Source organism: Callorhinus ursinus, unplaced genomic scaffold (assembly GCF_003265705.2).
Source record: "Callorhinus ursinus isolate GAN/ISIS: 27379988/994484 unplaced genomic scaffold, GSC_fseal_2.0 scaffold10, whole genome shotgun sequence".
Lineage (NCBI taxonomy): Eukaryota > Metazoa > Chordata > Mammalia > Carnivora > Otariidae > Callorhinus > Callorhinus ursinus.
The window spans coordinates 52571178-52585470 of NW_027397072.1; the positions used below are offsets into that span (position 1 = coordinate 52571178).

Here is a 14293-nt window from a genome sequence, read left to right on the forward strand (position 1 = left end):
ACTGGTTCTCCACTATCAGCTCTATGTTCCCTTGCTGGGCACCCTGTGAAAAAGATTTCTAATGTCTTGGTTTTGTCTTTCTCGCTCTCAAATCTTATCTCCCATAATTTCTTGTGTCCTTTTCCTCTGAGCTTGGGGAGAATTTCTTGAGTTTATCAGGCAGATTGAGCCATCATTGAAAAACAAATCCTAAGTCTCCTTTGTAACTCTCTTCCTTTGATTCTTCCTTCCTCAGTTCCTTCTGTTTTCTTTTCCCTGGCTCCCTGTCATCTACCTGGATCATCACTACCCTATTTCCTCCAACATTGTTAGTTTTACTTGCCTAAAGATTTCTAGGCATTTGATTTCGGACTTTCCCCTCCACACTCCTAAGAATTCTGGGGGCAATCTTCTCAGAAAGGTATGGCTGCTAGGGGAACAGCAGCAAAGACAGGATTAAAGGCATAGTTCTTCTGCCTCCAAGCATGCTTGATGGGATGGTTTGACATCAGCTGGGCTGAATCCTCTAGGTACCTCTACTGCATCCTGGTCATCTAGGCGGTTCTTAGGCTGCATGAGAAAATGATGTCTTTAGTCGTAACAGCCAGCTGGTTACTCCGAGTCTTAGACACTGACCAGTGCCTTGATGTCTTGGAGCTGCTTGGACCACCGATGGAACCATCAACCTCCAGACTTCACTACTGGGCATTAGGGCCATGCTGTGATATTCCTCGGGGAGGAAGGACACAACTTCAATGTGCATTCCAAAGGTAGACTGGAGACCTGGGGTGGGGGTGGGGGGCGTGAAAGACATTAAGCAGAAGGTCAAACCAGTCTTCGGACAACATTGGCCATGAAAATCACCCAGGTAGCTGAGGGACAAAGCAAATGCCTCTCATGGATTCATACCCTGCCCATTATGCTGATGAAAACTGTAAAAATGGACTCAGCACAAGGTTTCCTATTTTTCTTCTGACTAGAGGTAAGGAATATACTAATAGCTGAGGTTGCAGAGGGGGCTGATACTTGGACAATACCTTACCTCGGATTAGATTTCTCTTCCTAAATCCCTTGACACATTAAAATCTCCTCACTCCGTCTAAACACAGTTCTCCAGAGTTCTTTATAAAACCTCTCTCATGATATCTGACCTTTGCCATCCTATTGGGTCAGGCACCCTTTCCTGGTTTCGCTCTGAGCCCCTGTCCACTGCTGCCACTAAAAAAGTTCCCACAGCCACCTGAAGCCAGCTCTGATCATTGCCCTGGAAGCTCGCCTGCAGGAACTGCAATCCCGTCACCGCTGTGGCCCATAGTTGTACTTCCTCCCTGAGAATGTCCCGGCCATTGACTCACTAATACCTTGGGTGATTGCCAAGCTCGACAGTAAGCTCAGCTGGCTTGAATCATTCAGGGAAGACTCTGGTGCTTGTGGGCCCACAATCACTTCCCAGATGAATCAGGAAAGAGGGGGAGGCTGATTACAGTGAAGAAAGGGACTCTTTAAACATATGCTCTGTAATAAGTATGTAGAAGAAAGGAAAGGGAAAACTGACAGGGGCATTTTACCAGCCGCTGAGTAGAGCATAACATAGTTCTCTTGTTTGCACAAGGAAGAGGGGCTGTCATTGGCTTAGGACAGAAGGGACTGTCCTGGAGCTCAAGGCCAGCTAAAGCAAGTGTGTGCAAAGGCAGCCCAGGCATATTCGTAGTGGGAAGGCCACATACTCATCAGGCACCACATGCACACAGAAACAGGACCTTCGGTGGCCTGGCGAGACAGCTGCCAAGCCTATAGGCGAAGAATGCTAGAACTTCACACGGCTCAGAGAGCAATGTATTCCATACTGCTAAAATGCCAAAACATCACACCATTCTTTAGGAAAAAATGATTTCTTGACTTTAAATCGTATCCTGTAATTTTCCACCCTCGTTGCTCTTACACCACAGGCTGAAAAACCAAATTCATAGCTCCTGAGGAACCTGTGAAACTATCCCCATAGGAAGACACACTCACCACATACACACACATGGCAGGTGTGAGCAAAGGAAGTGGTAGGGAAATGATAAAATAAGGATAATGCTAGGAAATTAAGAGAGGGGCAAGGTATGTCCACCGAGACAGATTTTCTCTCAACAATAGCTATAAGTTTTGATAACAAATACTGTGCTAAGCATGCAGATAGATTTTTGCATCTAGTCCTCACATCAACCCAATGAGTTCAGTATTATCCTTATTAAAACTGTGAAAACTGAGGCAGCTTGGCAGAGACGCCAACACATCAGCCTGGGAACCAGCTCGTTGTGCTTTCAGAATCGGGCTTGCCACTTGCAGGCTTTGTGACTCTGGGTATTTATAAATTCTCTAGGTCTCAATTATTTTCAAATAACAGGAAGATGGAATCTATCTCATAAGGTTGTTGTGAAGATTGAATGAGACATAGAAGATGCTCAAGGCAGAATGTTCACATTTTAGGATATGAGGTTTCCTCCCAGCTCTATAAATAAATGTTCAAAAATGATCTCAATTCAGTTTACAAAAAAATGTTGTAAATGCTCTGTAAGAAAAGGCTGATTATCTGTTTGACACAAATGAGTTGGAAGGTTTATAAAACTGTAGATGTGGATGGGCTCTTGAACATGTTGGCGGAGAATTAAGGATTTCAAAGCATGAGATGTACTTTGATTGGAGTACTCTTTAGTTTACAAGATATCAAATTACCTCTTGATTAAAAAGATTTTACAGTCCTGAAGGGGACAAGCTCATTGGTTTGATTCTGCTGCTACTTCCCCCCACCCACAACTTTGTGTGTGGGCAGGGGGCAGAGAAGGAGAGACTGCTGAACCCGACTCTTGCCAGACTGGGCAGCTAGCTCTCAGCCACAGTGAACTTGATGTGTGCATCCTAGCGGGGAACAAGGTGACGAGTCCATTTTCCAGTCCTACCTGGGGGTCCTGGAGAACAGGAGATAGGGCACTGAAAACTGATTTCTTCCCTCTTGTAACCAAGGCAGGCTAGTCTAGGAAGGAGACAGAAGAGCCACCAGAACAGGTCAACACCAGCCTGAAAGAGGTGGACAGTGAAGGGAGTCAGAGATCACTTATCAAAGAGTGTGTGTGTGTTTACCCTGTGCGGGCATGGTGTGGACACAGGAAAAGCTGTACTCCAGGACTTACCACACAACCGTCACTGCAGATTATTAAGGGTTGAAAGAACAGCAAAGTATCCTCTGACAAATGTATTGAAAGGCATGGTTTCTCAAAGTAAATTTAGGGTATTTTCAAAATCCCTTCCTACACTGGTGTTTCCTGCCAAATGTTGAGGCCAATGGCCTGATGCCTCCTTTTCCAAACTAGGTCCCTCTGCTCATATGAAACAAACTTAACAAAAGTCAACCCTGAGAATCTTGAGTTTTAGGCCAAGAAAGCAGCAAGAGATTCCCCCCACCCCCACCCCTGGCCCACCCACCCAAGGAAAGTGGGTCTACCCTGAGCAGACAGGCTGGAGGGGTCAAGAGAAGAGATTTAGTCCCTCAGCTTGGGGCATCTGGAAAATAAGATGGGTCACTGCTTCTTGGGGGCATACTGTCCCCTACGGACCGTCCTCAGGGAACCTTGGGATGGTCCCCAAGAAATCTATGGGTCCTCCATTCTCTACCCAGAATGTCTTCCCTCTGTCCCCTCCACTTGCCCAAATTCCAGCACCAGGAGCCACCTCCAAGCCGCAAATCCTGAAAGAGCCACCTAGACGGTTCCAGCCCATACATCCCTCTCTTTGGCCCCCTTGTTGCATGTTACCCTATTCTTGGCCCCAGCTGCCTGTGGCAGGGTGGGGTGGGGTGGGGTGGACTGGGGTGGTACTAATGGTGGATAACCAGGTACCCTTAGAGACCCATCTTCGTTATTAATCCCAGGCCAGATAAACGAAAGCCCGCTGATCTTAACAATGTGCCCTGGAGGCCGGCAACCCTAGAATCGAGAATTCTCTACCGGGATAGGGGTGCAGGTGGGAAACCTGGCTTAACAAATTCTTCTCTTGATTCTGGGGAGCCCTGTCCTTGGACCAAGTGTTGGCTGGCGGCGGACGAAGCTCGCCGGTCCCGTTCCGGGCCGCGTCCCCGGTCCCCTGCCGGGAGAGCCCCCCCACCCCCAGCAGCGGCCGTCCGCGCAGGTGCCGGACGCCCGCGCGGCTCCGCTCCCCCGCGCCGAGCCTGGAAGCGACCCCCGCGCCCGGACGCTCGAGCTCCGCGGCGGCCGCACCGCGCAGCTAGTCTGAGGGTAGTGTCTGAAGTCGGGCGCTTCCTGCCTTCCCGTCCGCCTGGGTGCCGGGCTCGCGCGGCGGGGCTCCGAGATTCCCCGCTCGCCCCGCCCCGCCCGCCGCCCGCGCCCTGCACGGTGCGCGCGGCGTCCCCGCCCCCAGCCCCACACCCCCACCCCCTGTGGCCGTAGGGGGGCACCCCCACCGGGGCGGGAGGGTGGTCCGGCGTGGCCCCGTCGCCGAGTGGCGGAGAGGTGACGGTAACCGCCTTCCCATTTCCGCCCGGCCGGCCGCGCAGCGGGGTGAGCGCAGCAGAGAGCGCTCGGTCCTGCCTCCGCCCGCCCGCGCCGGGGGCTGGCCTTGCCTCGCCGGCGCCTTTTTCCCCCGCAGCGCGGCGCCGCTTCGCCACTCGGGCATCGCAGGTAGGGCAGGAGGCTGGAGCGCCTGCTGCCCGCCGCCCGAAAGATGGTCCCCTCGGCTGGACAGCTCGCCTTGTTCGCGCTGGGTACGTACGCTGCCTGCTGCGTGCCCCGAGCCACCTGCCCTCGGCGACACCCCGCTTTCCCCTGGCCCCTCCATTTCTCTTCCCGGGGGTTTTCTGCGCCCGCCTGGGAGAGTCGAGGGAGGCTGATGCTTTTCAGGGGTTGGAGGCTGGGGGGCAAGGGGAGTCACGAGGGCTTCCTAAGGATTTGGGGAGCCCATTCCGAAGAGGGGGACCGTCGAGTGCCCAGGCTTTGCCCGGGGAGTGGCCGCCCCGGCCGTGCGTGAGAACGCCGGCAGGGGAAGGGGAAGCGGTGTGTGAACGGGCTTGAACTTTAATCCGCCGTGGCTGTGTGTTCTTACACTTGCTCGCACCTACCTGCATATACCTGGCTGTCTCCAACCAAGCCCGTCTACACGGGCGGCGGTGAGCGTAGACGCGTTGAGGGCGGCCGGCGTCAGACCCTGCGGCGGGACCTTGCCTGCTTCCCTGTCGTACCCCCTGCCTAGCCCCGAGCCCCAGTGACGGGCAGATGGTCACAATCAGCAGAGGAGCCCCAGTCTTCTAACTTTAGGAGCTCTCGAGCTCTGGGGTATGTTTTGGGTTTTTGTGCGGATTAATTGTTCTTTTAATTAACTTCCCTGGGAGAAGTGGTTGAAGTGTCAGCCGAGGGCAGGAGTGAAACCCTAGACCGAGCATTGCCAGTTTCCTTTGAGTTTGTTCTTGGAAGGGAACGAGAGATGGGGGAAGGGAGGGGAAGTTAAACCCGGCAAACCTGGGTCTCGTCCGTGAAGCCCTTGAGTTTTTCGCGGTGAAGTTCACAGGTCTGCGTGTAAGTGGTAAGGGGTGCAGCGCCGTGCGCTGGCCGCCGGGCTCTCGCCCCTCTCAGCGCCGGGCCTCCGTGGTGTTGAGATAGGCGGCTTACAGTCCCGGTGTCCAGATTTATTGGTACAGCTTCCATGAAGTGAATTCCTCCGTCGATATCCCCTGAGTTTACCTCTGTAAAGCAAGTTGCTCCTACCTGGAGAATTTATTGGAGCCTGAGAAGAGCTATGGAACGCCCCCCCCCCCCGGCCCCCGAATGCCCAGAGCCACAGCCTCACCCAGTTCGTGTTCAGTTTCAGGGGGCTCACGGAGCCGCCTGTGATCCTGCGCATGAAACGCTGATCAAGAACGGGGGAAACGGGGCAGTAGTGGAACCCAGTGCTCTGAGCTGTACCCTCACCTGAAACTCACCAACAGGTGGCATGATTCTGGGCGGCTTCCCCCCGCCTCCCTTTTTCCAAAACCCTTTTAACGTTTTTTGTATTAACGGTTGTTCGATTTTCGATTTTTTTTTAAAGCCACAAAACATGACCGATTCCTCAGAAGCCTCCTGTTTGCGGGTGCCTTTGTGGTGTGTTTTGCAAATTCTAGTAGTAACAGTCATAATAGCTAATGCTATTTGAACACTTACTCCGTGCCAGGCACTGTTCGAAGTGGTTTCCGTGGATTCATTTACTCTCCACATCAACCTGACGAAGAAGGTATTATCCCCATTTTACAGAGGAAGAAAAGGAGGCGCACAAGGCCCACAGTTAGTAAGCAGTTGGGTCAGGATTATTAGAGTGTGGGAGGATTGAGGGTTTGAAATGTCACCCAGCTGTGGTCACTATAGTCCCCTTTCACAGTTTTGAGACTTTTCTTGAAGGAGAGATTATATGGACGACCTTAAAACTTGTTAAATTGGGTTTTCCGGTGGACTGCTAGGATCTCAAGGTGGTCTTAGATTATTCGATGAAAATTGGAGACAGGAAATGATGAAGGTGTGCAAATTTGAGGGCACCTTTGAAAGTTGCCCTGCCCCCCATCATACTACCCTTGCCCATGAAGACTGCTTGCATTCATCATGTTATTTTTCCTTTTTGCCTGAGTTGAGCCTGACCCTTGTTTCCTTCCTTGAGAAAAAGATGTGTAAACCTAGAAAGACTGATCAATATGTAAAAGCTGGCTCATACAATTCCAAAATATAAGCAGTTGGAAAAAATCAGAAGAAAAGAAGGCAGGAATACCAGTTTTTTGTTTTATATTTCTTAAAAAAAAAAAAAAGCCATTCGCTCTGATCATTGACTACAACTTCTGTCTCCCACCTCACTTTCTGCTAGATTACTAAATAGCACTCATCAATGCCACATGCATCTTTAATTTGCACATCTCCTCCAGTGCTACTTTCCTCTCTAATTTTTCTTAAATTAGCTGAAGGCAGTTCCAGGCAAATCAGCAAATCTAGAAAATCAAGATCTCTCCCCTCCTTCCCAGCCTTCATAGGAACAGTCTGAAAAGGAACGGGTTGTTTGGAGTCTCAGCTGATGCTCCTGATTACTTGGAACCTGAGCGTTGATTGATGTTTTGGCGGAAAGCATGCGGAGACTGTTGCTTAAATGGCAACCCTGGAAACGTCATCCAGGTTCCTGTGGTGGCTGCCCTCCATGTCAGATTTTCGTCATTGGCCAGGCACACCTCACAGGGGCTTGGCACCTCCAGTCCCACATCCTCCTCTGTGAGCAGGGAGCAAGATGTGTGATCTCGGGCAAGTTACTTAGCTTTTCTGTGCCTTGTTTTTCTCATCTGTAAAATGGTGCTGTTAATAGGGTGGTTAAATATATTTAATGAACATAGAATGGTGCCTGTCTTGTAGTAAGAGTTGAAAAAATCTTAGTGCCATCATCATTGTTGTTGTAACTTTGAACCCCATAGAATTCCAGATGTCCTAGCAGGTTCTGTCCATTCTGTAGTTGGGAGAGTTTGTCTTAGCTTTCAGCTCTCCACCCTTCCTGAGCCAGTAAATATCACTTAACCTAGAAACCTACTTAACGATTTTAGTCTCATTTGGCAGATACCAATTCAAGCAAATTTGGAATTTGGAGTGGGGGGACATTATTCTATCATTTCTGATGCAAAACATTTGTATTTTCTCAATGTTCAATGGTCAGTTTATTGAAGTCACCACTAAGTTTCAGTTTTTTTAGTGGGAATAATAAAACTGCAGCCCCCTCATAGGTTGTTATGAGAATCAGATGAGATGGTAAATACAGAAGCTATTTATAAACTATGCAAATAAAGAACTACACACAAATGAAATTGATTTTAAAATCCAGAAATAAACATTATTATGTTTATGGCAGCTCCCAGTAGGACTGAGTGTAGGCTAAAGAAGGATCCTAGGACATTTAAGTGTCATTAAGGATGGGTGGAGATGAAGCCGGTCCTTGTCCCTGTGGATCTGGGACCAAGGGACCAGTAGGGGGCATGAACGAAGACAGTCCTCTTCTCCATTACATGGAAATGTCTTTCAGAGTAGACAGTGGAGGTTTGCCCAGGACACATGTTTTCCTTATTGGGCAGCCATAATTAGGGAAAGTTCACTTAGAACATGGGCTGTAAAGGTGTATATGGAAGCCTTAGAGGCTAAGTTTCCCATATTTGCTTTTCCAAAACTTGGGTTTCCTAGGATAAAGAGATCTTTCTGTAAATATTCCGTGTCCCCTGCAAAGGGGACCTTTCTTACAGGAGTAAATGATGCTTCCTGTTACTATGGGAACATAGGAAAACTAGCTGACTTTTCCATTAGACCTATCTCTAAGGGCCTTTTGAAAGTGTGCTTGAACAAAGTCCTACTCTTTGGGCTGCCCACTGAAAGGGATGGGCAATGGGAAGTGGAGCTTGGGTCAGCCAAAACAGGACAAGCCTGACACACTGAATTGGGCATCTTGTGCTTGGTTTCACACGTAAAACTGCTGTAAGGACCTTCCACAGCAGTGCCCTCAAATCCCAGCCACCTGGAGGGCTTGGCAAACCAGGTTGTTCTGCACGAGGTGGGAGGGTTTGCGTGTCTGACCAGCATCCAGGTGTGGCTTATGCCACTGGTGGGGAGGAGAAGAGAGGGACACTTGGAGAACCGCCACTCTTCAGCCAGTTGCTGTTAGGGAAGCTTCTGGCTTAGCCAGTTGCATTTTATCTAAAGTCTGTTCTGACATTTATGAATGCTGCTGTGGATTTATGAGCCATTATTAAAGGTGCTTCTGCAGTCCCTCTTGCTGACCAGAGCAGAGCAAGAATTCTTGGTGAGATCTCGTAATTGTCATAAGTGTTCTTATCCTTTGCCCCTGGAAAATGTGATGGTCCTTTGTTATTAGACTTAAGCTGACTGACCAACACTAAGCATGTCACACTTTCTTTTTTTAGGAGGTTGCCAAAAATTGACCCTTGTTTTGCTGCCATTTCAACTATTTTTTTTTTAAAGATTTTGTTTGACAGAGACAGACAGCTGGAGAGGGAACACAAGCAGGGGGAATTGAGAGGGAGAAGCAGGCTCCCGGCTGAGCAAGGAGCCCGTTGCAGGGCTCAATCCCAGGACCCTGGGACCACGACCAGAGCCGAAGGCAGATGCCCAACACCTGAGCCACCCAGGTGCCCCTCAACTATTTCTAATCATCTCAATTTAAAGTATGAATTTAATTCTGTGCTAAAAGCTAACCTGGTTAAGATTTCATCTAGTGGCACTTGGGTGGCTCAGTCGGTTAAGCATCCAACTCTTGATTTGGGTGCACTCAGGTGAAGATCCGCGGGGTCATGAGATGGAGCCCTGCATTGGGCTCTGTGCTCAGCGCAGAGTCTGCTTGAGATTCTCTCTCCCTCTGCCCCTCTTCCCACTCACTTTCTCTCACTCTCTAAATAAAATATTTTTAAAAATTGAATCTAGATAGAGAATTCGAGTACTTTTACAGTGACTTCTGGTTTTATGCTTTTTTCCTCCTTGTGAAATGTCAAGTATAAAAATCTTTCATAAAAATCAGGAAAGCCTAAAATCAAGGCTACCAGACCCATCTCTTAGGAGCTCTTCAAATACAAGGCACATTCCCTTTAGATGAGTTCTAAAAACCTGGGTAGTCTTGGGGCACGTGGGTGGCTCGGTTAGTTAAGCAACAGACTCCTGATTTGAGCTCAGGTCATGATCTCAGGGTCCTGGGGTGGAGCCCCATGTGGGAGAATTGGGCTCTCTGCTCAGTGAGGGGTCTGCTTCAGATCTTTTCCTTCTGCCCCTCCCTTCCCACCCCCCACTCACACATGCTCGTGCTCTCTCATAAACCTTTTTTTAAAAAATTAAATATATCTGGGTAGTCTTTTGAGACTTTATGAATTGGTTGTATTGAATATGACTTAGAGTAGTCACCTGGGCTTAGAAAAAGGTGGAAGTTTGTTGAAATGGAATTTTATGTCTTTGTTAGTGCCTTCTTTGTTTTCCCCTTAAGTCGGAGGAAACACAATTTCATATGGAGTCTTTCCCCAGTCAAGTGAATTCTGTGCTCAGAATCTTTGCTTTTACTTTTTTCTTGTCCCCTTCCTTACCTTGAAAAGCTTTCAGCTTCCCCCACCTTAGTGTTTGCATTTCTCAAGTGTTTGTGGGGAGATGGGTAAGGACTTACTCAAGAAGGGATGTACATAAACCTGCTTTGTGTAACAGGCTTGTATAACTTACCGAACACCAGCCTGCTAATGCCTTGCCTTTTTTGGTTTTAATCTTTGAAGGTGTTAACTCTTCTGGCTAGGAACCTTAGCAGTAGAGTTCTGGTCCCTCCAGATCCAGCCTTGGATTGATACTGGTTGGTGCTTCTCCTCTCTTGTAGTTTGAGCGTTCTTTGGAGGCAAAGATCCTAGGTCTTCCTATCTGCCCTTGGCCTATCTAGAGAACAGATGGAGCCTCAGAGGGGACCACTAAGCACTTGATGACCCCCTTGGGGTGTCCCGTCCTGGTTTCTCCCAAGTGGAGACTCAGTTGGCAAACATTTGGCCTCATAGTTAATTAACATTTGTACAGAAAAACTCTTCATTGTGATAATGAAGGGTGGTTGCATATAAATTCCAACAAAGATGCAATTAGTCTTCAGAATAATTGTTATTTTTAAAAAATAGATTAGGATTTAGTGTTTTTAATGATTACAAAAATATTTTTTTCCTCTAGACCATTTGGAAAATCCTGGAAAGTGTAAGAGAAAAAAATGTTTCAGTGACCTGTAGTTCTACCACCCAACGATAACCGTGATTAACATTTTGTTATACAGCCTATGGATGAATGTACAGGTAGATATTCTTTGAAAGTATCTATGATTTCTGATGGACTCACACTATTTAACTTAATTGTTTTTGCAACTTAACCTTCATAATAAATAGTTTTATGTTAAACATTCATTTTTAGTGTCATTACATCATTCTTAGTGGCTGGCAAGTAATCTCTTGACTATATTTACTATAACTTAACCTATTTTGAAACCCTTTTGGCCATATAAATTTTCCCCATTTCTCACCATTATGAAGAATCTACACACTATTGTTAGGAATATAAGTTGGTACAACTTTTTGGGAAGTCAGTATGGCAGTAGCTATCAATTTTAAGTGGGCATAACTTGGGTCATCAGTTCTACTTTTTGATATATATCCTACATAAATACTTGCCTAAATATGCAAAGAAGAAATTTAAAGGATGGTGATTGTTGATTTTGTTTATAACAGTAACAAGTTGTCAGTACCTACTGTTGTAATTATTTAAGGAGATTCCTTAAATAAGTTATTTTTACATAACTGTGCATTGATTTACTATGTATTTAAAAGAATAAAGGTTTCACAATATTTTAAATTTAGAAAGGCATAGAACCATATGTATAGTACAGTGCCTTGGTTTGAATTGGTTAACTTTTTTATAACAAGCCTATATTAAATTTATAATGCCTAAAGTCAAGGAAGATAAATGATACAACAGACACTTCTGTGCATAAGTGTTTGGCACATCTTTAGGATAAATTCCTAGCAATTGGCCTTTTCTCCCACAAGCAGTGTATGAATGCCATTTTCTTGAATCTTCCCGAACACTAGAAGTTAGTTTTAACACTTTCCAAGTTGATTGGCAAAAAAAACCCTCAGCCCAATCTTCATATTTAACATTTGTTAGGATGATTCAATTTGTTTGTTGGCCATGTCCTCTTATTTGCATCTTGACCTTTCCAATTTTTTTCTTATTGATTGCTTATCCTTTTCTTAGAGCTTTATAACACTTTATATAAAAAGGATATTAATACTTTGCAAGTATTCCCCCCCGTTTATTGTATGTCTTTTACTGTTTTGTTTATGGTGTTTTTGACATACTGCAGGTTTTTATTTTTATGTAGCAGAAACTAGAAAAATAAATCTTTCCCCTGTAAGCTTTCTACCTTCATTTATACATTTAGGAAAACCTTCCCTGGCCTAAGATAAGGCAAATATTTACTTATTTTTTTCTCCTAAGTCTCCTATATCATGTTCAACTATTGTACCTTGAATTTATTCTTGTGTACAGTGTGAGGTATAACTCACATTTCATAAAAAAATAGCCAACCAGTTAATAGTCTCAATTGCTATTTATGGAATCTATCCAGTCTATTGTGGCTTGAAATTCCATTTTTATCACATGCTAAATTTTTTTTTTTAAGATTTTATTTACTTATTTGACAGAGACACAGGGAGAGAGGGAACACAACAGGGGGAGTGGGAGAGGGAGAAGCAGGCTTCCCGCGGAGCAGGGAGCCCGATGCGGGACTCGATCCCAGGACCCTGGGATCATGACCTGAGCCGAAGGCAGACGCTTAATGACTAAGCCAACCAGGTGCCCCCACATGCTAAATTCTTATAGGTACTTGAATCTGTGTGATTTTATTTGGGTTCTATTATTTTGTATTTTTGCATTTGTGCATTTGTTCACTCATGTATTCTGCAAATATTTATTGAGCACCTTTTCTGTGCAGAGACTGCTTCTAGGTGCTGGAGAATCAGCCAAGAATAAGACACGGAGCTTGTGTTTTAGTTAGTTCCCACTGCTCTCTATCATAACTGGTTGTTGCTTGTATTTAAAGCTTTTTTAAAAATATGTTTATTTTGTAATGGGTTTTGTTAATTCTAATAGTCCTTCAGTTTATTCTCCTAGGTTTGCAGGTCCATGATCATGTAATCTTGAATAGTGATAGCTTTGCCTCCTTCCTTTTAATATTTATATCTTTTATTACTTTTTCTTATAGCACTGACCAGAACTTCAAGAACATTTTTAAAAAGGCAGTAGATATCCTTGTATTTTTCTTGACTTACTGATAAGTGTGTGTAGCATTTAACAGTTAAGTACAAGGATGACTTTATCGTTATATATACGTGAGAATATCTTTATATAGACACATATACGAAAATGTAGATATGTGTATCTATATGAATAAACTTTATCATGCTAATAAAATGTACTACTCTTCATAACTTACTAAAAGATTTGGCATTTTGCTTTGTTTTTTAAAGCGGGGGAGATAATATGAGTTGTGGGTTTTTTTTTTTTTTTTTCCAAATGTTTTGAGGACTTTGATTGACTCAATTATGTTAAAGCCATCTTTAAATTTCCGGAATGAACCCCTCGTGGCTCCGTGGTATTATTCTCTCTGCATACTGCTAGGTTCAATCCATTCTGAAGTGTTTGGGGCCTTGTTTTCTTTTTTAGGGTTTGATATCAGCATGACATCAGCTTTATAAAAACTTCTATAAACCTTCCATCTCTTGAGTAGTTGAAATATCATGGAAGTTGAAGTTTTATGCTCTTGAGTAGTTGAAATATCATGGAAGTAAGTGGCTCTATGAAGGCTTGGAAGAAATTGCTAGCGGTCAGTTTAAGTTCTTCTCTGCTTGAGTCATTTTTGGTAATTTCCTCACGATCTATTCAATTCAGATTTCTAAATTTTTAGCACAGATTTTATAAATAATCTCCTTTTAACGTAAAGTTTTCTTTTGCATCTGTGGCCCCGGTTAATGTGACTTTACCAAATAGGAAAATAAGTAAGCACCTAGGCCCCCAAAATAAAATACATTTTCAAGTTTGTTTTTCTTGATAATACTTTGGGGAAAAAAAAGCCAAAAAAACAACCACCTTCTTTTTAACCTTTTTTTCCCCCCACTGTAGTATCATGATTGTGTTTTGTGTGTGTGTGTTTAAGATTTTATTTATCTGACAGAGAGACAGCGAGAGAGGGAACACAAGCAGGGGGAGTGGGAGAGGGAGAAGCAGGCCTCCCACGGAGCAGGGACCCCGATGCGGGGCTCGATGCGGGGTTCGATCCCAGGACCCTGAGATGACCTGAGCTGAAGGCAGACGCTTAACGACTGAGCCACCCAGGCACCCCCCTTCTTTTTAACCTTAAACCAAATTCAAATGAAGGCTTCATTTTAATAGTGTTCCCAGGAGCCCAGGGAAATTACTCATGTATTTGCCTAACTGCGTGTGCCAAAGTTGCGACAATAATGCCATTTCTGATTTGGATGATGCATGGCATGTCTAGCTTCCTCTTGGTTCCTTAAGCTTTAAAGGGTTTAAAAACCTCCAAATACACTGTTGTGTCCATTAGATGCGACGAGAGTGTCTGAAGCAAGACGACCAGTGCTTTTGTGGGAGATTTTTGCTGCTGTTGGCTCATTTGCCTTGGAGTGATTTTGTGTGTGTGTGTGTGTGTGTGTGTGTGTGTGTGTGTGTGTGTGTGT

General features: G+C 45.4%; 1 protein-coding gene across 2 annotated transcripts in view; it reads left to right on the forward strand.

The window, feature by feature from the left end:
- The first annotated feature begins 4475 nt into the window (after positions 1 to 4475).
- The window catches only part of TGFA (transforming growth factor alpha), a 105846-nt gene continuing 96028 nt past the window's right edge, over positions 4476 to 14293 (forward strand). The window contains exon 1 of one of the 2 annotated variants that reach the window (XM_073897561.1): positions 4476 to 4741. In XM_073897561.1, coding sequence (XP_073753662.1) covers positions 4702 to 4741 — 40 coding nt within the window. In that variant the 5' untranslated portion in view covers positions 4476 to 4701. The remainder of the gene's footprint in view (positions 4742 to 14293) is intronic. The other variant, XM_073897560.1, reaches the window with a different exon arrangement.